The 22,269-nt window shown below is 40.7% G+C and overlaps 1 protein-coding gene across 1 annotated transcript in view; it reads left to right on the plus strand.

Annotated features, from left to right (window-relative positions):
* The window catches only part of ahrra (aryl-hydrocarbon receptor repressor a), a 77,379-nt gene that overhangs the window by 45,314 nt on the left and 9,796 nt on the right, over positions 1-22,269 (plus strand). Inside the window, 4 exon segments of the mRNA XM_020608956.1 lie at positions 10,258-10,376; positions 15,288-15,377; positions 19,500-19,644; positions 20,498-20,631. Coding sequence (XP_020464612.1) covers positions 10,258-10,376; positions 15,288-15,377; positions 19,500-19,644; positions 20,498-20,631 — 488 coding nt within the window.

Consider the following 22,269-nt stretch of genomic DNA (forward strand, 5'->3'; position numbering starts at 1 on the left):
TAGAATAAGGAGACGATGGAAAAGAGTAAAATATATGCGGGATTAAAACACTGAAATATAAATGTAGTAATCCATATGAACATATGGCATACATAATGGACATAAAATATTCTAATCAAAAGCCAAGGTTTTAAGTTTAGAAACATCAGTGCATTCAGTGTGGGAACTCAGTCTTCCTAGTGGGAACCAGATATTGGTTCTCACCGTGTAAATCATTGAATTTTATGGTGGCGACTTGGTTTAATGCCTTGTCTAAACTGAACGTATTTCAGATGTGTTGAGTGTCACGTGACTCCTATTCCAATCAGTCCCGCTGTCTACATTGCCTGTGTGTCACTGCCTGTGTGTTTATCTGTATTACTTGAATTCAGTTTTCAGATTCTGTTTATTCTACTTTTATTCTATTTTGGTTTCTTAAATGGTAAGGGCATTCAACATTAGGTGAGAGAGAAACAGTATTTCAGTTTTTCTGTATGTCCTGCACATATAGTGAATTGACAATAAAAATCTTTGATCTTTGATCTTGATTTTGTACATGTTTTCACTTTTGGTGTAGATGTGGTGTAAGGTTAGCCTAGGCAAGGTTAAGGTAAGTCTCCAGGAAATGAATGCAAGTCATTGTAAAGTCCCCTGAAGGAATGAAAATAAACCTGTGTGTGCATGTGTGTATGTGTGTGAGAGAGAAGAACATGCTCTATATGGAGTCAGTATATAAGACATTTTACTTACCATTCTTGAAAAAAGACACTTATCAGATGCAAATAACTTTATTTATAAAGAATTGGCTAAAACCTGATGTCGCCAAGCTGAAAACAAGGCTGTTTTTCCTGAAAGACTAGAAAATGTAACATATTACAGGTTTTCACCAGACAGTAACATTATGTCCCAGTAGAGTTTCAGTAAAGTATAATACACTGTACTCTTTCCTCCATTGTTTAGTGGTTAGCATGGCATGTTCTGGCTTCATTTAACTCAGTACAAATTCACTCATTAGTACACTAAGTGGGCCAATTTATACTTTCCATCCATCCATCCATTATCCATACCACTTATTCCTGAACAGGGACACAGGGGGCTGCTGGAGCCAATCCCAGCTGACACTGGGCAAGAGGCGGGGTACACCCTGAACAGGTTGCCAAGTCTATCACAGGAATTTATACTTTCCTCCACTAATTAATGCCTTCTTGAGTAGTCCAACAAATAGGTAACACAACTTTTTTTACTTTTTCCACCCTGTCTTGGTTAGCATAGCTTTGCGTGCTACAGCAGCATTAGCATGGCTTGCCTCCCATATGGATTCAGTCTAAGGGACCATCTGCCTATTATTATTTGCCTTGATGGGCCGAAATAGCACCATGATCTTTTTAACAGATTACCATCTTGTTTTGGTGAGGCTTTATGGATGAAAAGAAACTCATGAAAGGTGTGGTTCTGTTCCAAAAAACCTGGTGAATGTTACAATGACCGCAAACCAAGCTATGATTGCTTTTGACTGGCCAACAGTGAGGAAAATGAGAGAATGCTAACGTAAGACTTGTTTTACTTCTCTCTCCCTGTTATTTTGAATACTGTGAATGGTGCAATTTGGCAAGAAACACAAGGAACCAGCATTTTGTAAAAGTAGAGGTGACTGTACAACTGCAGACTATAACCTCCTCTCTCTTTTCTTTCATTCTTTCTCCCTCCCAAAAAACAGGAATGCAGCGAGACTAAAATACAGCAGGAGAAAACAAATATTATTCCCAGAGCTGTTTGATTTGTCTCCAGTATTTACTTTTTTAGTGTGAATTAGCAGGAGATTTGAAACACTGCAACCTGTACTTGCAGCGGTAGATGATGAATGATACATCTATGAGTAAGCTCACACTATGTGGTTGCTTATGCTATACTGTACATTGTGAGCCAGTGGTCTAATGCTCTGCAGTATATCTGTTGAGGTCAAAGATTTTAGTTCAAATGTATCTCTAATTAAGCCTCAAGATCAGTGTAAAACCTGCAAATGAAGTTCAATTCATATTCAAGCTTTTGATTCTCAGACTGCTTGTGAAAATGGAGATTGTGGGAGTGCAGAAATAGAAGGCTTGTGCTTTATTGTGGCCAGGTGGTTTTATTAACCACCAGCTCCTTGAGTGAGCAACAACCCATCCTCATCAAAACAGGAATCCAAGGAAAATCTATTTATAGAATTACCAATCAAACACACACATGCTGGAGCTGATGTCTAAAACAGTAAGGCAGTGGATTCCAGATGTGATTAAACACATACACACTCCTCTGCATGCATGGCACAAAGACTTCATATTTTTTAAATATTATTATTCATTCATTCATTCATTCATTTTCTACTGCTTAGTCCCTGAACGGGGTCACGGGTGGGGCCGGAGCCAATCCCGGCCGGCAATCGGGCGAAGGCGGGGTACACCCTGGACATGTCGCCAATCCATCGCAGGGCTAACACATAGACGAACAAAATATTATTATTATTATACTATTATTTATTTTTTTACCATTTTTTATCCATAGGCAGTTTTTCACATTTGGTGCCCCACTTCAAGATAAATTATGTCAGTATTTGAATGAACTTACTGCATCACAGGAAGTGGAGAGCAGGCCTGACAATGACATTTTCCCCCAATTCCCCCAAAATACACTTTTTTTCTGCAACTGCATACTGCACAAACAAGTTTAACTGCAAAAAAGGAAATTTTAATGTCATAATATCTTATTTTGAATAAATTCTGTGGATCGATTTGAAGAGGGCTGTACATAACAGTATCAGACACCCTAGCAGTCTAGTAGATTTGGAACATGGATGCTATGAAGAATGAGCTCCAATTACACCTGAAAGGATACAAACACTGCACAGAGGGCACCCAAAGAGGTTGGAGGAGGTTAGGGAGGACATATAAAGTATTAGAGAACATTTCATAAAGGGGGATGCAAACTTTTGCTCTGATATGATTTTCATTATTTTACTGTAGCTTTCTTTTAATACACTCCCTGACCCTTTTTACTCATTACTTCTGAACAGTTGTACTAGCTGAATGTGCATTAAATATGTTGATAAGAAAAAAATCTGTTTACTCTTTTTGTCATGTCAGAGTAAGGGCATACCAACTTTTGCGCCCAACTGTAACTTGGCTTGAATTGAGTTTAGTTATCCCATCAATTTGCAGATTAGAGCCTCCTAGAAACTGGTTTCACATGTTGCACAGCTGCTGCTATAAGAAAGCAAGACTGAGTTTCTTATTTTAAGATTTAAACAAAATTCTGTGCATATTATTGCTATATGTGACTCATGAGGTGCTCTGTATCTTCAGTTCACCCTCTGCTGAACAGAGTGCCAGAACTGATGTTTGCCTAGTGTCAAGTCCTCAAGAAGGGCAGGAGAAGTACAGCATCTTGTTGACTTCAATTAGAAAATACACTGATGCATTCATTTGGCCATAGTCAAATAAAATGCTTTCCTGCATAACTGCTCATCTCAGCAAAACATGCCTGATTGAATTGTATGTGTGTGCAGAGCGCATGGCGCCAGTTTTATGATGCACCACAGACTACAGTACAGCAGCAGTAGCCGTGCTGTAGAGAAGTTGCTCTGCAGGTTTGTTTCGCTGCAGGGTGTTACTCCTCTACAACATGTTAGTTAGACTAGTGTGTCTGCTCACTAACCAAAACAGAGAAGTAGAAACGATTGAGTTTACATCACAAGCTCCATTCTGTGTGATCCCATTTGCTTTGTCATAATATCACTTCCCCTTCATGTCAGTTTCGAGGTGCATAACCAGGGCCATTGTTTGTGATCTGTTCAAGAACTGACTTTTTTCTGCATCCCCCACCGCCTCCTCACACAAAAAAAAATATTCCTTCACATTACAATCTCCTTTGAAAGAGAATATTTGTCATTCCTGGCTTCCTCGCCTTAATGGAAAGTACTTTTTGGAGATGTTCTGTTAACAGGCAAAGGGATTTGCTCTAAATCCTGGTAGTGTATCTCTTCAAATGGAATCTTATATGTCACAGTGGAAACAAATAAACAAAACATTTTCATCCAAAACAGATTATAGGCCTCAGTACAACATTAATATTGCTATCAGGGATGATGGAGGAGCAGTTTATTGCTTATATGTGGAGCATTGTTAAACAAGTGAAAAAGCTCATGATTGTTTCTATGATATTGCCAAAAGTTTTCTTTCATTGTCTCCTTTTTTCTCTTTTCCACATTGCAAAAACAAGAAAAAATATTGAAATATTAAGGGTTGGATTTGGATAGGAGGAGAGCTGGACATTTGATCTGTGGTATAATGAAGTATTAGCTTCCATTACAGTGCAGGCTTAACCTTTTTGCAGAGCGCCATTGAGCTCTTGCCAGCAGTCATCAATATTTAACAGCTGTTGCTATTATGAAATTCTTTATGGGCTAATGTGGCTTGCCGGCTTGCCCGCAAGGCCTTGGCCGGCTGCCAGCAGCCTGTCAGAAGGAAGGGGTGGGGGAGATTGACAGACGGCTTGCTTGCGTGACAACCAGCCCTTGATCAGCCAGCTTTTCTCTCTCTCTCTCTCTCTCTCTTTCTCTCTCGCTCTCTCATTCACTGTGTTGGTGTTGCTCTCTCTACTGTGGATTTCCTGTGCCTGCAGAGAGAGAGACAGAGAGAAGAAGCGCACTGGGGGAAGGAATAGGCAAAAGAGATGGCTGTGAGCCAACCTAACCTCAACACACACATATGTGCACACACACATAGTTTTCTCTACTCACGCAAGCCAAGGAAGGGGAGGGGCTGCTGTGCTGCACAGCACTTGTATGTTCAGGGCTGCAACTCTTACAAGTTAGACATAAAGAGGATCCACTGCCAACAGATGGCACCCCTGCTGCTGAAAACAGAGAGACAGAGAGCCTGAACACAGATAAGTAACATGGATGTGTCTGGGGCCCCTAAGATATTTGAGATATTTGAAAAACCTCTGACTGAGAAAATGTAACTTCTCCCAAATTTAGACAAAATTACTTTATGCCAACGAACAAGGAAGTGTTCAAACCTGTTAATTAAGTAAAAGAAATAATACTGAAATGTAAAAATTACAAGTAGCATTAAAAATATCATGCAAGTAAACTTTGGAAGTATTATTAGCTAAATGTACTTAAAGTATACTGTAAATATTTAAAAGGCACAAAAATGACCCCTGTGTTATTCAGTTATTATATACAGCACTATTATATGTAGGCCTATTATTATATACATTATATACTGTAGCTACGTCATGTGGAGTATGTGGTGTAAGTTTGTAGTATGTATCAAGTTATTTTGTTCATAAGAATGTGTCTACAGAGCAACAGAGGCACAGAGTAAAGCCATGTTCATAATATAATACAATGTGAAATGCCCTCGTCTTGCCACTTACCCCCCATCGCTCTCCTCTATGTATGTGAAGGGCCGACACTGAATTGATGATGACAGGCAACATGTGCAGCGGACCGAGATGTTGAAAAAAACACATGAATCTGACTGCTCTGTCAGAGGTCACATGGTCAAACATTGAATATAAATCAGATCTAGGATCACATGTGGATGTGGCTCAGATCCAAATTCAAAAAACAGACAATAACCAATTCACAGCCAAGAAACAACAGAACCACATATTCATGGGGTTGAGATACTTCAGTAAATACAATATTTCAGTTTCTGATTTTTAGTGAATTTGCAACTTCTAAACACATGTTTTCACTCACTGCTCATTTCTGCACATTGCTGTGGACAGGAGCCTGTGCTAAAGAACGGACCTGGGGTATTATCTACCATTAAATTCAAAATGCATGTTACTCCTGTACTCACTTATTATAAAACAGCTAGAATCATGTGATTGTCTTCAACATAATTTCATGCCATGTCATCTTTAACTCAAATCCTCTAATGTACCAGACTGTATTGAAACAATAATCTCTGGATTTTCTAGCATTTTGTGAGACATTAATTTGTTTTTTCTGCCCATTATCCTGAGAATAAAAGCTCCAGAGACCCCTCTTTCACACTGCACTTTCTACTTATGGAGGGTTAATTCTTTTTCTTTTCTACTTTGTCTTCATATTTCTTGTTTTCAGCTGTTACTGATAGTGTGGGGGGAAGTGGCTTTGGAGGAGAGGGTGTTGAAAGAAGACAAACATACCCAGTCTGCTGTATATGTTAACCTGCTACAGGGCCAGACTCACCTCACCCCCTATAGGCTGCAGACATTACTACCTGGCTAAGGACTGTGTTCTAAAGTCACACATTTCTTTTTTCATATGTGAATCTTCTAGTGTCATTATAGGCTCCATATTCACTTATCTCATTGGAGCTTAAACTGTGCAAATTGAGGTAATACAGAAGGTCCATATTTGGTGGGTGGTCCCTAATATTTTGTGTATTCAGTGGAAATGGAAAGACAGAGCCGCCTGACTAAAGGAGCTAAACACTTTCAGCCTCACCCTTTGGCAGCATCTACATCCCGCTACTTGTCATTTTTTACTTAACAGCCTGTCCTCACACAGAGCACATAAATGCTTCACCATTACCTACTCTGTTTTCCTTTTTAGACCAGAGCAGGAGAAAATAGAGGCAAAGAAAAGCAAACCCGAAGACACGAGCGGTAATGAATAAAGCCTGTATTGTTGGGAGAGGAAGCGCCGGTCCCGATAATTAATCATCTCGTATGTTTGTCTTTCCTGACGTCGCATCCTCTCCAAACACTGCCGTAAGAGAGAAAACAAAAATATATGAGGCGCTGAAGGAGGAAAATGAAGAAGCTTATTAGATTAATTTGCCTGTGCAATGGTTTCCACTGGTTGGATGATATTACGGTGATTGAGAGAGTGTGTGGCTGTCTGAGTCCGTTTGTTTGTATGTGCTTGCACCTAGCAGAGGTGATGACAAAATACTTAACATTATTACTGGCATCTGTGAGTTTACAAAGCTGCCTGTCAGTGCTCTCACCAGACTTTAACCAAAGTTATACTTTTAGTCTTTACGGGGGGGTGCATGATCAAATATGAAAAAGATGAGAAGGGGAAACTCTCCTGGAGGAATTAAAATAACAAAATTTGAAATGCAGAGTTGAGCAAGAAAAGGGTGCAGAGATGAGAAGCAGGAGAATAGAAAAAGGGGGGGTGGGGGAAGGGATGGACAAAAGCCAGGAGGCTGTTGCGGGTTAAAGTGGGAGAGGACTGAACAAAACACTGGAAAATGTTTTACATACATTGTTTTTTCATAGCGAGGCTATTGTGTGTGTGTTGCATGACTAATTTGTGCCTGATACAATGACTGCCGAGCAAAGAGCTGATCTCTTGGATTGAGCCACACACCCTCTGACAGTAAAAGAAACACACAAATCAATAATGCCCATATGACAGTTCTGCATATGTACAGTGGTTGAAGGAGTGTGTCAATCTGTGGTAGAACCTTTACTTTATTAAATGCCAGATGGCACAGAGGAGTAGAGTGGGATGAAGAGACAAGCTGACACTGAATGCCCTGACTTTAGTGAGGAGACTGCGGTGTTGAGAGTGAAAACTGTGAGTGATGAGAATTGCAACTTTGAATCATTTCTGCTACTATAAAATTATTTTTCATTTAGCATTTAGCACATAAGTGCTCTACTGAGGACTTATCTTGAAATCCACAGGTGAAATTTCCTTTTGTGTTTCCTCACATAAAGGCCAGAGATCGGGCTGAGTTAGAGAGTAGCAGCTACTAGAACTTAAAAGCTCTTACTTTTTTCTCAAGGACATTCTAGCAGGGATAAAGCTTATCTTTGTAGCGTTTAATGAATGACAATCATTGTCATTTTGTTTCTCCCTGTACTAACTTTTATATATTTTCTATCTATTTTATGTATAAAATGTCTAGTATGTGTCGCTCTCTCTGGTAAAGGAAATCCTTTCTCCTCTGGATTGAGGGTGCCTGCTTTAAGGACCGCAGAATTGCTTCCCTGCTTTATACAGATGATGTGATGCTGTTGGCTGTGAGTTGCTGCCCCAGGTGGAGGAGCAGAAGTATCTCAGGGTCTTGTCCACAAGTGACAGTAAATTGGAGCATGAGTTTGACAGTTGGATTGGTGCAGCGTCGGCAGTAATGCGGGCATTGTATCATATTGTTGAGGTGAAGAGGGAGGCAACGCTTTCAATTTACCAGTCAGGCTATGCTCCAACCCTCATCTATAGTTACAAGCTTTGGATAGTAACAGAAAGAATGAGATCGCAAATACAAGTGGCCAAAATGAGTTGCCTCTGTAGGGTGGTTGGACTCAGCCCTAGAGACAGGGTGCAGAGTCAGGACATTCAGAGGGAACTCAGACTAGAGCTGCTGCTCCTCATGTCAAAAGGAGCTAGTTGAGGTGGTTCAGGCATTTTGATCAGGATTCCTCTTGGGCGCCTTCCACTGGTGGCCTTCTGGGCATTTTGAACTGGTAGGAGGCCCAAGGTTTATATATTTAGATTATATATCTCATCTAGCCTGGGAATGCTTCAGGATTCCTAAGGAGAAGATGGAAGTCATAGCTGGATAGAGGATGGGTTTAAGGGAAAAGCTGTTCTCAGATCTGTGTTCATGAAGGAAGAAATCCTCTCTCTTAAAACAGTCAAATTGTCACAGCTGCTCTCTCCCTCTCTCTCTCTCTTTCTTCCCTGGCAATCTGAGCTAGGCTCGGGCGTGGCAGTCAGGCACAGCTGTGACTACTTTCCTCATTAGTCCTCACCCTACTTAACTGGCAGGCAGAGGCATCGCCTTTGCCAGTTTGTTGCTGATCCTGCCGACCTGTCACTTGGCCAACCACTGCTTGCTCTTTGACAGTATTTCTCTACTCAATTTCTCTTGCTCAACTTACCTGCTTGTTCCTGGTGCCCCAGTGACATTATCATTACGCCTGTCCTGTCCAATCTGCTTGCCCAAACCAGATTCCCAACGAGACTGTCAACTCACCATCCTATTTGACTTACCTGCCAGCTACCGGTTTCCTCAGCAGCGCTGTTGGTCCTCTTGTCCTGCTTGGTTACCTACTTTTTTCTGGCTCTCCGGCGGCACCACTGGCCCACTTGACCTGCGTCGCCTTACTATTGGGTCCTGGTGGCTCAGCATCATTGCTGACTTACCAGCATCGTCCCACTCCATTGCCAGGCACTGACCACCCAGCAACACCATTGTCTCTCTGGTCCTGCTCGATATCCCAGCCTGTCTCTGCCATCTCAACGTATCTCCATCTACACTACACTGTCTGATTTCCCTGCCTGGCTCCATCTGCTCTTCATGGCCACCTGCACTCTGTTTTCTTGCCGGCCCTTAATTGCTCTCCATTATTCTCTCCTCTACCTGGTTTCAAGTGCCTGTTGACGCCATAAGTCTCACAGCCTAGTACAGTGAACCCTCTACACCTATAGCCTTGCTACACTTCCTACCACCTTTGTTATCTTGTATCTGAAGTATTGTTTTTTAATAAAATATCTGATTGTCCAGAATCCAAGTCTAGCCTTCTGAGTCCCTCTCTCACATTCTCCGACCTGCTGGACCCACCGGTCCTAACACAAATTTGATACATTCCACACAGAGCGTAATAAATACTCAAAAGATTTTAATCATACTAGATTAACTTTTTAAGATTAATAATGCTTACAACTTGTTGTTAGAATCAGTAATGAGCATTTGAATGTTTCCACACTGCTCAGCTATCAGCCAGATGTCCCAAATGCACCAGATGCTGTCCTGTACCAGAGAGCTGTTTATAAGGCCATATCATATGAGAGCAATCCTGTAAAGTCATGAAATCCTCCACTGTTGTGTCTTGTTAAACAGACCCACCACACAGACTAATATTTGGCATTAGTGCAGTGCAAAAACAGATTGTTACTGTTAATATGTCTGCCATATGTCCCATATGTTGGAATGCCAGTCCAGCTCTGTCACTGCTGTATCACAGAGGTGCTGGTTAAACTGGTGAGCACACTTTGAAAAACAGAATAATTATCATCATGTGTTAAATCTATATTCTGTACACTATTTTAAAGAAATTCACCTATATGAGGTGTGCTTTGTGTTTACTTTCCGCTGCTTGAATGCAGCATAGCGGATATACCTGCTTGTGTAAATTTAACATTAATGTTTGCTTTTTTCAATGGTTTTTGGCTCCTCTTTTCAGTTTCATATTTTTTAGCTCTTTAAACCCACTGGTTGCCATTAGTTTATTCATTCATTGTACATGGGCACAATCATTTACCTTTTTTCTTTTTTATAGCGAGCCAAGAGAAGACGTCCAGGAAACACATCACCAGCACAGCCCCCTCTAACCCTGAGCCTAGGAAAGACAGCCTTCCGCTGTGCACCTCCATCAACGAAAGCAGCCTGCTCCTGGAAGTAAGAAACATCATGGCTTTTGTTTGTATGTGCATCTTGTAAAAATATTTCTGTGTCTGTGCAACCCTTTTTACATACACTTGAACAAACTGTGTCATATGTATGCAAATAATGGCCTAAAGATATTTTGATAATAGCAGGCTTGCTGTGGATGAGTTGCTCACTAGTTGCATACAGGACAGTGGGGAGACCATATTTGTCTGCATGAGGACAGAGGGTGTGTGAGTGTGTGTGCACATCTGTCTGACTGCATGTGGTCATATGTGAAAGTCAGCAGAAGGGAGTGAGAAGAACATGCTGAGCCTGTCAACAGAAATCATATCAAATATAATATGTTTTGTCAGTTGACCTAAGAACTTTAATCAGATCATAACTACAGACATGTTGTTAAAGTCCTGGACAGGCAATGAAGGCATGAGAGCAGGCAGGTTGTCATAATCAGACATGTACAGCAGCATGTTTCATCAGATCATTGCTACACAATGTGGTAGTCTTTCAACCAACAAATTATGGCACTGGTCAACAAGTGAGTGCACACACACAGAACAGAGCAGATCTGTTGATGCTTCTGTTAATGGGCTGTCTCAATGGGATGATAAACCAAAGGCTAGATTGACCGTGATGATGTGCTGCCTCCTGTGATTTAGCCTCATAGCAAACTGTATTGACGGGATCCCAGGAGAGGGGAGTAGGTGTGTGTGTGTGTGTGTGTGTGTGTGCTTGATGGGATTTTACAGTATACAGTATATAGAACTCCTTCAGGTGTGACAATTTATATTCCATAAAATATAGAACATCTAAATGACAGGACTAAGTACTCTATCTTTATTTCAGAAATGGCTGTATGTCAGTAGTGACTGATACCACCGCGTTCAGCTCCGTGCCAACCACCGAACTGGCTCTTTTGACCAGTATCTGAGGGGCATCTACAGCAAAGCTCTATCATGTGTGACTCTCTTCTGACTTTGCCTTTTTTAGCAAGCTTGTGTGATCCCACCATCACTCCCCACCAGGCCTTCCGCTTCCCTATATCCTTCATTCACACACAAACACACATATTCTCTGCATGCTAGGCAATAATAAAGGGGGTATATGTCCCCTGTGCCAAATGAAGTGATCAGAGTAAACAGGCTTGACAAGACAATCGCAAACAGGACTGGAGACAAGGGCCAACAACCACTGGGAACTTGTTTCACGTCTTACTGAGAATATGAACATAACTCTTACTCTGATTAACTCATGTAGACTGAACGGGCAAACTACCATGACCCCTCCAGTAGCCTTGCAGGGGCCAAGAGTTGGTCCACCATTTCACAGTCAGGATAGAATCTGCATTGTTCCTCTTGAATCCAAGCCTTGACAATTAGTCAGAGCTTCCTGTCAGCCAGGCTAAACCCACAGAGTCCAGAACCTTTAGTGTCTCTGGCCCTCAGGAGCCCCTGAGCCAACCATACTCAGAAAGTCTCCTTATTCAGCCTGGTGACCTCACCTACTGCTGGTTTCCACATAAACTCTCAGGTTGCCACCATGACAGGCACCAACAACCTTCTGACCACAATTCCAAGAAGCCACTTTCACAATGGAAGATATGAACAACCTCTCCTGGGATGCACAACAAAATTTTCACTACTTGTTTGGTTTTACCAGGTCTGCACAGCAGCCCCCACCACCACCTCCACTGTCTAATCCCTGTTGTGCTTGGCTTACTAACATACTTGCAATGACAGTCTGAACATTGCCATCTACCTGATTTTATGCACTATTTCACTTTTCACATAAAAAGCCAGAAATTGTTTTTAAAAAAGGAAAGTTTAAAAAAAAATAGCAAAAATGTTTTTACTCCAGGCAGAGGTGAAAAGATTGATCACTTGAAAAGAAGAAAAAGATTCAGATTACTCATTAGGGCAGATGAGAAGGCCAGTTAATAAAGTAATAGATTTAAATGCCATAATTACATCACGTTTTCCACACAGTTTTCATTCATTTGAGGTTTGAATGCCAGTATTTTAATAACCCCATCTGGCTGTGCTGTCTAGCACAAAGTACAGCTGAAGCTGATGGGAATTTCATTAGTTTTAGAGGCATTTGGTCACAAACCAAAAAGATTAAAAGCAAACGGATCACCAAAGTGATTACAGTTCATGCCGAGGGAGTCATGGGTATTTGTTCCAAATTTCACAGCAGTCGATCCAGTAGCTCCTGAGACATTACATCTCAATTATCAGATTCCAGTTGTGTGGAGTCTTGCGGTGGCAGGAGGTGTCTGCATTTGCCTTGACCTCATCATCACTGCTTTTATCTCACCTGACAGTTAAACAGCAGAAACACCCTGTCAAAACAATGAGACAAGGCAGCTCCACCACTACCATCAAACCACCTCCTTCTTCCCTTCCCTGCTTCCAAATCCAGTGAACATATACAGTATTTTATTTTTGGCTCTGCTTTCAAAGGACCTTTTATGTTTTTAAGTCAAAGTCTTTAGTCTCCCATGGGTGGATATGGGAGTTATTTGGGGGAGGGAGGTCATAGATGCAGATATATAATGGAGTGGTCCAGCAGCAGGTGCCTGTTTCCATTACATAAAGGCTTTAGTATGTGAGGAACTGAAGGAAATGTGACTGGAGAAAACAGCAGCACAGTGCAGCTGATACCAGCTCTGAATTTTCTGCTTTCTCCCTGAAATGTTCTACTTTTAATAAAGCAAGAGCTATTTTGCTGTATTTTGTTTTTATAATGAAAATAGAATAGCAATTATTATAATTGAACAGTCTTTTTTTCAGTTGTTCTTTCCATATCTGTGTTTATGGGAAAAAAAACTGTAAGTGGGATGTCCTAGTCCACCATAAATGACGGGTGTTCCCATAATGTTTTAAATTATGGTAATTGACCTACAAAATATATGGGTTAACCTGCACATATGTTTTCAGTCAAAACCCTGTTAGTTCCAGGAAAATTAAAATGTTAAAGTCCTTTCAAAAGAAAAAGTGTTGCAAAAATTTACTGTGACATCTCAATGACTTGGAAGAGGAATGGAGCAATAAACCTAAATGAACCCAACATGTAAACTCTGTCCTTTTTATGACCTTACAAAATCAACACCACGTCTATATTCAAGACAATTTAATGTCCAAATCCCAGATCCCTAAATCATTTAAGCTCCGCATTTCCCATGGTGCATGATCACTAGTTTTCAGTACAGTGCATATGGATATGAATGAACTAGAATTACAGAAGTAATCCCACAGCTTTGAACTGCATTACACAACAAAAAGCTAAAGTGTCTAAACATCTTATCCCACTCTAGACACATGATTTCCATAAACAAAGATCCTAGATAATGAAATGCTTGGTCTAAAAAATACTTTTTTCAAATCTGAAATGTTGGCATAAGATAAAAATACACTGTTTTAAAAAAATACAGTTTGGTTTGAACATGCTGTTCTGTCTTTGCAGCCACTAAGTGATGAACATACTGTAATTACATATATTGGGAATGACAATAAGGTGTACCATACGAAGTTTCACAGTGGTCCAAAAGGTGCTGTCTCCTTTCTTTGTGACACACAGAGCTCACCGGTGTCCACACTTTACATAAGCAGGTTCAAAATCAGTGATCAAACAACATCTGCTTCCACACAATCATGAGCCATGAGTCTGAGAAAGAAAATGAGTATGAGTGTGCACTCACTGGCCAGAGGGATATATACCATGTACTGTAAAATACACACACACCAGGGTAGCCCTGCATAGTCTCGCAGTAAAATAGAGGTGACAGACTCTGGCAGCAGCAGTCACGCAACCCTAGCGGCTAGTCAGTGGTCGAGCTATCACAGCTGTCTCCCCCCCTCTTCCTTGACTCTTTCCTATGCTTTCATTTTCTCTCACACTCCAGCTCCACCTGTCTATCCCTCCTCATTTGTCTGAATGTATTTATTTGAAATGTTCTTTTTAATCAACAATTGTCTATTTCTTCCTGTGTGCATGGGTGTGTGTAGATGTGGTTGTGTGTGGGTGTGAAAAAGAGAAAGTGAGAAGGAGGCTGTTTGTGTCTGGAGTTGCTCTGCTTTTAATCAGCGTCTTTGGATCACAAATCAAAGCATGTTACCAGTCAAACAGAGTGTGTTATCAAGGTTTCTAACTTATAAAATACATGAGTTTAAAGGGGAGCACTGTACTGTATGGCATCTTTGAGATAACTTATTTTAAAAAATCCAGTGAATCTAAACTCTGCATGTATTCTAAACCGTCTTTCACAACCAATGTTTTGCATTACAAATCAACACGTTTTATTAGCCCACTCAGTCCTGTGACAGTCGGTGTTTCATTCCTTCTCCAGTGTTGCATTATTTTATCTTTGTTTACATGTTTACTGTTGTTTTTTATGGACAAGATTGTTCAAATGGAACATTGTACTTTAGAGATAAGGTGAGGAGCTCAGACTAGAGCTCCATCCAGATGGTAGAGGGGTAGAACCAGAACATACTGGAGAAACTCTCACCTAGCCTGAGAGCTCCTGTGGTCCCCCAGGAGGAACTGGCATTGCTGGGGAGCAGGATGTCTAGATCACCTTGCTGAACCTGCTCTCAGCTTCAGATAAATGGCAGAAAATGGAGGGATGGATGGCGTGATAAAATGTCTGTCAAATTCTAGGTGCATTTTGCCTATTGCTTAAATGCATAACAGTTGTAATGTCGGGTTGCAAATAAAGCCATTTCACTCTCGCGACTGTGTTGCACTGTGTTCTGCTGGATGAATGCTAAATGTGAATCATGCCCTCTAAAATTAGCTTTGCAAAGATGGCACAAATGAAATTCAGCTGTTTGTGTTTGTCAATTATGTGTCACTTGAGTTTATTTGATGCATGAGCTGTTGTGAGTCACAGCTTATTTTTGTCAATGTGTTTGTGTGTAGTCTCTGACAGGCTTTGCCTTGGTGGTGAGCAGTGATGGGATGGTCTTTTATGCCTCTTCAACCATTGTGGACTACCTGGGTTTTCATCAGGTCAGTGGAAATGCATAGATGTACACTCCTGTAAGTAACATGCTGTGTAATTAATATGTAATACTGAAATTCCTGACCACAGGAGCATCTGTGTTTTATTACTTTATACTGAAACACAGACAGACTTGTAGGCATTGTGTTCTCTTTCATCTGCGACTTTCACCAGGAATTGTATTAAATCACTTTGTATATACATATAGAACCATGCAGCTGAGAAGGAATCAGCCAATCACGGGGACAAAAAACTCAGCAATACAGGAGCAAGCTGAGGATACTGTAGGGCTGCATTGTTTCAGCATAGGGCAAAGGTGTGTGTGAATCCAGCCATAGCTCTCTGGAATACAAAATGGACTTACCAGCTGCACTACAAAATTGGTCACAGTAGAAAATATAGTAATTTACAGCATAAATTGTAATGGAGTGAGGCTCTTTTGAGTGAAGATCCAAAAGGCCCCCCTTTTTCTTAACAAAAAAATCTGGGTTGCTACCTCTAGGTGGCAGTGTGACATTCTCTGTACCACAAAAAGTGAAGCAATTTTCCAGTGCTTTTCATTAAAACAAACAGACAGAGGATATCATTTATCTCTCCTACAAACTGTAGTTGTTGTTTGCTTAATCTGTTGTTTCAGGTTTCTAGAATACCATGGGGACACCGTATGAGATAAATAACACTGATGTAACCATTGCTTTTTCTGTCGTGCACCTGTGTGCACAAAATGCAACATTTCTCTGTAAAACGAGGTGTTTTTACTCCCTCTCTTGTCTTTGTGTGGCTGCTTTTGATCATGCCATTTCAGTCTTTCTGACACCAAGCTTGCTAAATGTTGCTAAATGTTGCTGCAGTGATGTGGTAGCCACATGCCATGAAAAAGCAGTATGGGTCGAGTTGTGCTAAAATTTTGTTTAAGGTTTGAAAATCCTAAATCATATTTTTATGATTTTGAATTGGAACCAGAGTCCTCGTGCTGAGCATGTGGGCTCTATATGTTTTCTGTTCTGCTGCTGTGTTTTCATGTCTGTGCATACTAATGTAAGAGTAGTCTCAATTTTCTAATCAAACACTTGACAAGAAAGAAAATATCTTTACAGCATTTCTCAAAATGTTAAAATTCATATTTAATTGTTTAATCCAAAAATGTAATGTTATTCCTGTATAACAAATTTGTAAGCAAAAGTCATACTGGATGTGAACACTTGCATCCCTTTTCACAGGTGCGCTATTGAATCTGTCCTCTCACTTGGCCTCTTTCAGGGTTTTTGCTCAAAAAATGTTAGAGATCTGATTTGAATTAGCACGTTCACCATTATCCCTTTTTTCCACCCTCAGCAGTTCTGTTCTCTGTTTTCTTTTCCTTTTTATCCCATGTCTTATGTCGCATGTTTAGCCTCTGTGTCTCAGTCAGACTGATAACTAATGGGCAGATTATAACAACTACATCATAGTTAATAGGCCACAGAAAGATGAAGACCTCTCTTTCACCCTGAGGTCTACTACATACCGTATGTGTGTGGATATAGCTGTGTGCGAGCACTGATCAGTCACCAACAATTTAGCTTACTTCCTCTCTAGAAGCTACACCCAGCCAGTCATTAATTATGGATGATATCAACACCAGCTCACCCATCCTGCAATGCTTCTTCAAACCCAAGAATAAAGTGCTTTTCAATGTTCAACTCCTTCCTTTGCCCTCATGTCTGCTCACACACATGCATGCACAGTAAACCTATGCTTCTGGGGTATAAATTCTTCTGGCACTGCACTCCCACTTGGCCTACAAGCAGGCAGGGGCATTAACCTAGTGGCATGAAACTGACATGAAAACCAAAGCAGTTTGAAAGATCCTGCCACAAAGTGTGTGAGTGTGCATGTGTGCAGGTTGGCTGTGGTGCTGGTAAAAACGGGGAATTATAGGTGTAAGGTGCATACTGTAAGATGTTATGTATGCATGTGTGTGGCTCAATCAACAGCTTCTACTTTGGGTTGTTTTATATTTCCAGGTATTTTTATTCAAATAAATAGTAAACAAACATTGAAAATTTTTGACACGTTTAGGAATTAGCAAATAAATTTCCTTTGCCACATTTCATGCTCTCAGAAAAGTGCACTTTTCAGTGTACTTATAATGCTAATAAGGCTATTTGTAGGTATAGCTTAGCATGCTAACATGATGATGGCACTAGATGACCCATCAGGGGATCATCAAAATCATGATGGTTCATCCTATGGACACCATGAATATGCATACCAAATTTTATAGCACTTCATCCAATAGTCATACATTTCGACCTGGTGGTGGTGATAGAGTAAAAGTCTGTAAGATTCATCCTCTGGGGACTCCGAGTGACTGTACAAAAAAAACATTGGGTCAGCTCATCCAGTAGTTGTTCCAGTATAGCCTACAACAGTTACTGAATAGATGCATATACTGTATATAGGCCTATGCTGTATGTACTGTATACAGTATAGATCAACTTTGGAAAATGTGGCAACATCTTGCCACTTTTAGGGTTGGCACAGTTTGCCACTTCCAGTTTATGAATTCATGGCAATCCAATCACAACAAGTCCTTTGTGAATACATAAAATGGCAGTAAGGTTATGTAAGACTTGACCCATTCATAATTTTTGCATCAATATTCTTAATTCTGTGGGGAAAACATACTTGATATGCTCAAGAGGAAGAAACAAGGTATTGATGAGCCACAAGCTTGACTGTGAGCCAACGCATCCCAGCAAGCAAAGCAGTCAAAGCATTCTATGTCACTATATAAGGTGATGTACAATCAACAGAGGCAGAAAATCACTTTATCTGTACACAAGATCAATTTGAAGGTTCAAATCAGGTAGTTTTCCCTGAGGACTAAGAACCAAAAACACAGTTGACTTTGAATACACACAGTTCAGAAGGAGAAACACTCTCTCCTTGCAGATGATAAATGAAAGTCTTCCTTTAAATGCTCACATATCATGTTATATGTTCAAAACATTCTCTTAGACTTTCCCATGTTTTCAATTCCTGCAAACGAGCGAGTGTTTTCAAGTCACACAATTTGTCCCTCAAGCCTTGACAAGAAGTCACATAGATCTGAACCCACAATTGCGGTTAAGAGGACACTTATTCCTAATATATCACAGGGATAAAAGAGAATGCTTCACTTAGTAAGCCAGGGAGAAGAGCAGAAAACCTCCACTGGCCTTTGATCCTTTTCTGGGGCAGTTAGCTTTTCAGGGTCAGCAAAAAATATCACTTATGCTTCAGTTTTTCTCTTCTTTTCCTCTTTGTGCTTTTTATGAGACACATACACAATAGTCACTCAGTTGGTCTGTCTGCCTGATTGCCAGTAGGGAACCAAACCACATGACGAAACGCTTGCCGAAGACGGTGGGAACAGATTGTGTTTTCAGGGGCAGGCGATCAAAAACCATTGCGTGCCACCAGTGTGGAAATTCTGGAGAGAGTGCGGGGAGGAGGGAGGAGAGGGAAGAGGAGAAGGTTGAATGTTTTAGTAAAGAATCTGTCATGGAATGACAGAGCAAAGCTGGAAAAGAGAGGGAGGCATGACGAGAGCGGGCTGGAGCCCGACTCGCTGTGTGTGTGTGTGAATGGGGAGGGTGAGCTGGACTGTTGCTCAGGAGTCGGTGTCACGCGATGTTTGACAAACACAGCTGCCCTCACTGGCTCTGCAGCTGCCCTTAGACTCTTACTGTACTGGGGTAAATGCTCCTGCCTGTGTGTATGTGCAGGCATACTGTATAAGTATGTAAAGGTGCATGCACGTTTCTGTGACTCCCAGTGACTTTGTGTGTACAGTCCTTGTGTATGTGATGGGGCCAATTATCACACTGCCTAGGAATCATGAGGCAGGTTGAGTGTACCTGAGCAGCAGTGACAGGAATTCCCCCCCAAACAGATGCCAACAGTTATACATGGTGGCAATGAGCAGCAAAGCACAGTGGTCCAAAGTCAGTGTGTGGATAGCGCTGTGAACACATCATCTCATGTGTAGTAAAACTTCCAGGACTTTGCCTGAAGCACAAAATGTCTCAGACTGTTACGACATTTTAATGAAAAGGAACATTTTCATGACAAACAAGCCTAAATCTACTTGGTGTCGTTCACAGACCGACGTGATGCACCAGAATGTGTTTGATTACATCCACATAGACGACCGTCAGGAGTTCAGACGCCAGCTCCACTGGGCCATGTGTCCTCTACAGCACCAGGGGACCTCGGCACACCAGGATAACCAGACAGCTGCAGGGACTGGTGAGTAGCAACCATGTCACTTGAGCAAAATTTGCGATCACATCCTAATTCTCTTATGTGCACCAACATTTCCCTTACTTGAATCTTTTCCGTGCATCTTAGTACCGTCCACATAAGATGCAAAGAAAAAAATGCAAGGAGAAAGAAATCAAGGAAACATTTTCAGAGACATGAAACATCCTTTTCCTTTGATCCTTCATCTGATTTGATCCTCAAAGCTGATATAAGAGTCTTGTGACTTCCTTGATCAAGGAGCAAGGAACAGTCGTATAAAAAACTTGAGACGCAGCCCCTGTTATGACTTGTTTGCAGTGGGGCCTTCTTGTAATATTTTAGCCATCTTTATTTGATTTCATTTTGAGAATCTGCTGGTTATTTCAGACACATATATGTATGTCAACAATATAATGATTGGCATGCAATTCTGAGAGAAATTTGTGTGAGACACTTTTGTGGCCACTGAAATCAGAATATGCTGGCAGATCCTCATATAGATATCAGTTTAATTAAGTGATATCATAAAGCTGACTGCAGTATTCCATCTCTCAAATACAAAGGTTAAAGCCAGTCAAAGGTTTGGACACACTTTCCCACTCAGTTCAGTGGGAAAATGCTTCCAGAGTATAACTTGCTTATTTATTTTGTTAGGTTACTTACTAATATTATTATATGAGAACTGACATGCTTCATTTTGTGCCATCAATTGCCCTGTAAGAGTAGAGTATTGGTAGCAGATGATTGCTGTTAGTGTTTCTTTTTCCTGTCTGTGAAGTACTTTTTATATTAGCTACACAAATTGCTATACAAATTAAATCATCCTTCTCCTCTTTCATTTTTCTCTATCACGATACAGGTGATGATTTTGTAGTCAGCAGCCTGTTTTATTCTCCAGAGGCGGGGGGAATTCCTCCTGAGCTCTCGTGCTTTCTCAACAGATGTTTCATAGCCAGAGTTCGATGCCTCTTGGACAGCACGTCTGGATTCTTGGTGGGTGGTATAAAATTTCCAGCTAAACTGAACAGTAATTTCAATTTGCATCAAAGTTAACAAAAAACAAAAACAGAAAGGAAATGTTGAACACACTCTGAGAAAAGAACTGCGGTTCCTTTGGTGCACCAAAACTTCATGTTTTATCATAGTGTGTACCATTATTTACAGATAATGTAGATGTTGTATTGCAATATAGGGTTATCGCATTATTAGCTAATCTGGACACAGCAGTAGAATAGGAGCATCCCTCATGGCTGTCAGGGAGTGGTTTGGAGAGCAGCAGTGGAAAAGCTAAACACAACAACAATAATATGTGTTTGGACCATTTCATCAGAGTCAGTGGAGTTCGCTGTCACCAAGTACGCTCTAGTTGCACAAATGTTGGCTACACAACAGAAACTCTAGATGACAATTTTCTGACATAAACTGGAAGCACTTGTAGCCAAGTAGTGAGCAAATACTGGTAAGATGCATTCCTCTTCAATGTGATTGCAGCAATGACACAAAAAATGCCACGCAGCAAGTGGTACTCATTCTAAAGGCCAAAGGTTCTTCTTTTCTTGTTTAAAGAATAGGTTGACTGCCTTATTAAATACACCTTGTGTTGTGCGATACAGTAGTTTTATAGAAGCCAATATCAAATGGTCCGCCACTTGGTTCACACTGAAATGTTTCAATAACTACTGAATGAATTGCCATGACATTTGGTACACAGGCTGGGAAGCACCAGATCAGATACACACATGTATTCTAACAGCCACACCAACTTTAAATTAACCATTAAATCCACAACTGAGCCGCTGGAATTCACTCTGAATAATTTATTGCATATCATAAAATAGGTGTGATAGTTTAGAGGTCGCTGTACGCCTAAACAACTGGACACAAGGACACTTTCTTCCCTGGGCCATAACACTGATATAACAGAAGGACAACCTTCAGTGCAATACCTTGTAAATGTACCTTTGTATATAGCTATCTTGAAAACTGCATCTGAACTGTTTGAATATATATTTCTATGCTTATAAATACTTTATTCTGTTTTCTCAACCTTATATTGTTTAATTGTCTATTTGGAGCTTTATGGAAAAACATTGTACATGCACATTGAGAGCCACTGTACCAGAGCCAAATTCCTCATGTGTCCAACACACCTGGCCAGTAACACTGATTCTGATATAAGATAGACCAAAATAAACTAGTTGTCAGTGGCTATAGATATGAATATGGTCAAACAGTGTTAGTACGAGTCAGGACACACCATCTGCGCTTACAGGATGCAGCCAAAGGTGATCTGCAGACAGTGTTTGGGAAGCCAAATCCACGTAAAACATTACACATAGATGCACATATTAACACATGAAGATCATAAGCCATGATAAATAACAAACACCCTGCAGACGTCTCCATTAATCCTGTTATGCAGCAGGTAAAATCAGTCTGGCCTCATTGTGGCTGCTGTCACTGTTAAGTTACAGTTTCTTCAAACAAACAAGTCTCACACAGACACACCTTCGTTATTACTGTGGAGATATACATTGCGTCTGTTTTTTGCATTTTATGGCAGTTTGATCCGCTTTTAAAGCAGCAGTAGGTGGAGAAAAAGTGAATGATACATACACTGGCTATGTGCTT

Source organism: Monopterus albus, unplaced genomic scaffold (assembly GCF_001952655.1).
Source record: "Monopterus albus unplaced genomic scaffold, M_albus_1.0 scaffold96.1, whole genome shotgun sequence".
Lineage (NCBI taxonomy): Eukaryota > Metazoa > Chordata > Actinopteri > Synbranchiformes > Synbranchidae > Monopterus > Monopterus albus.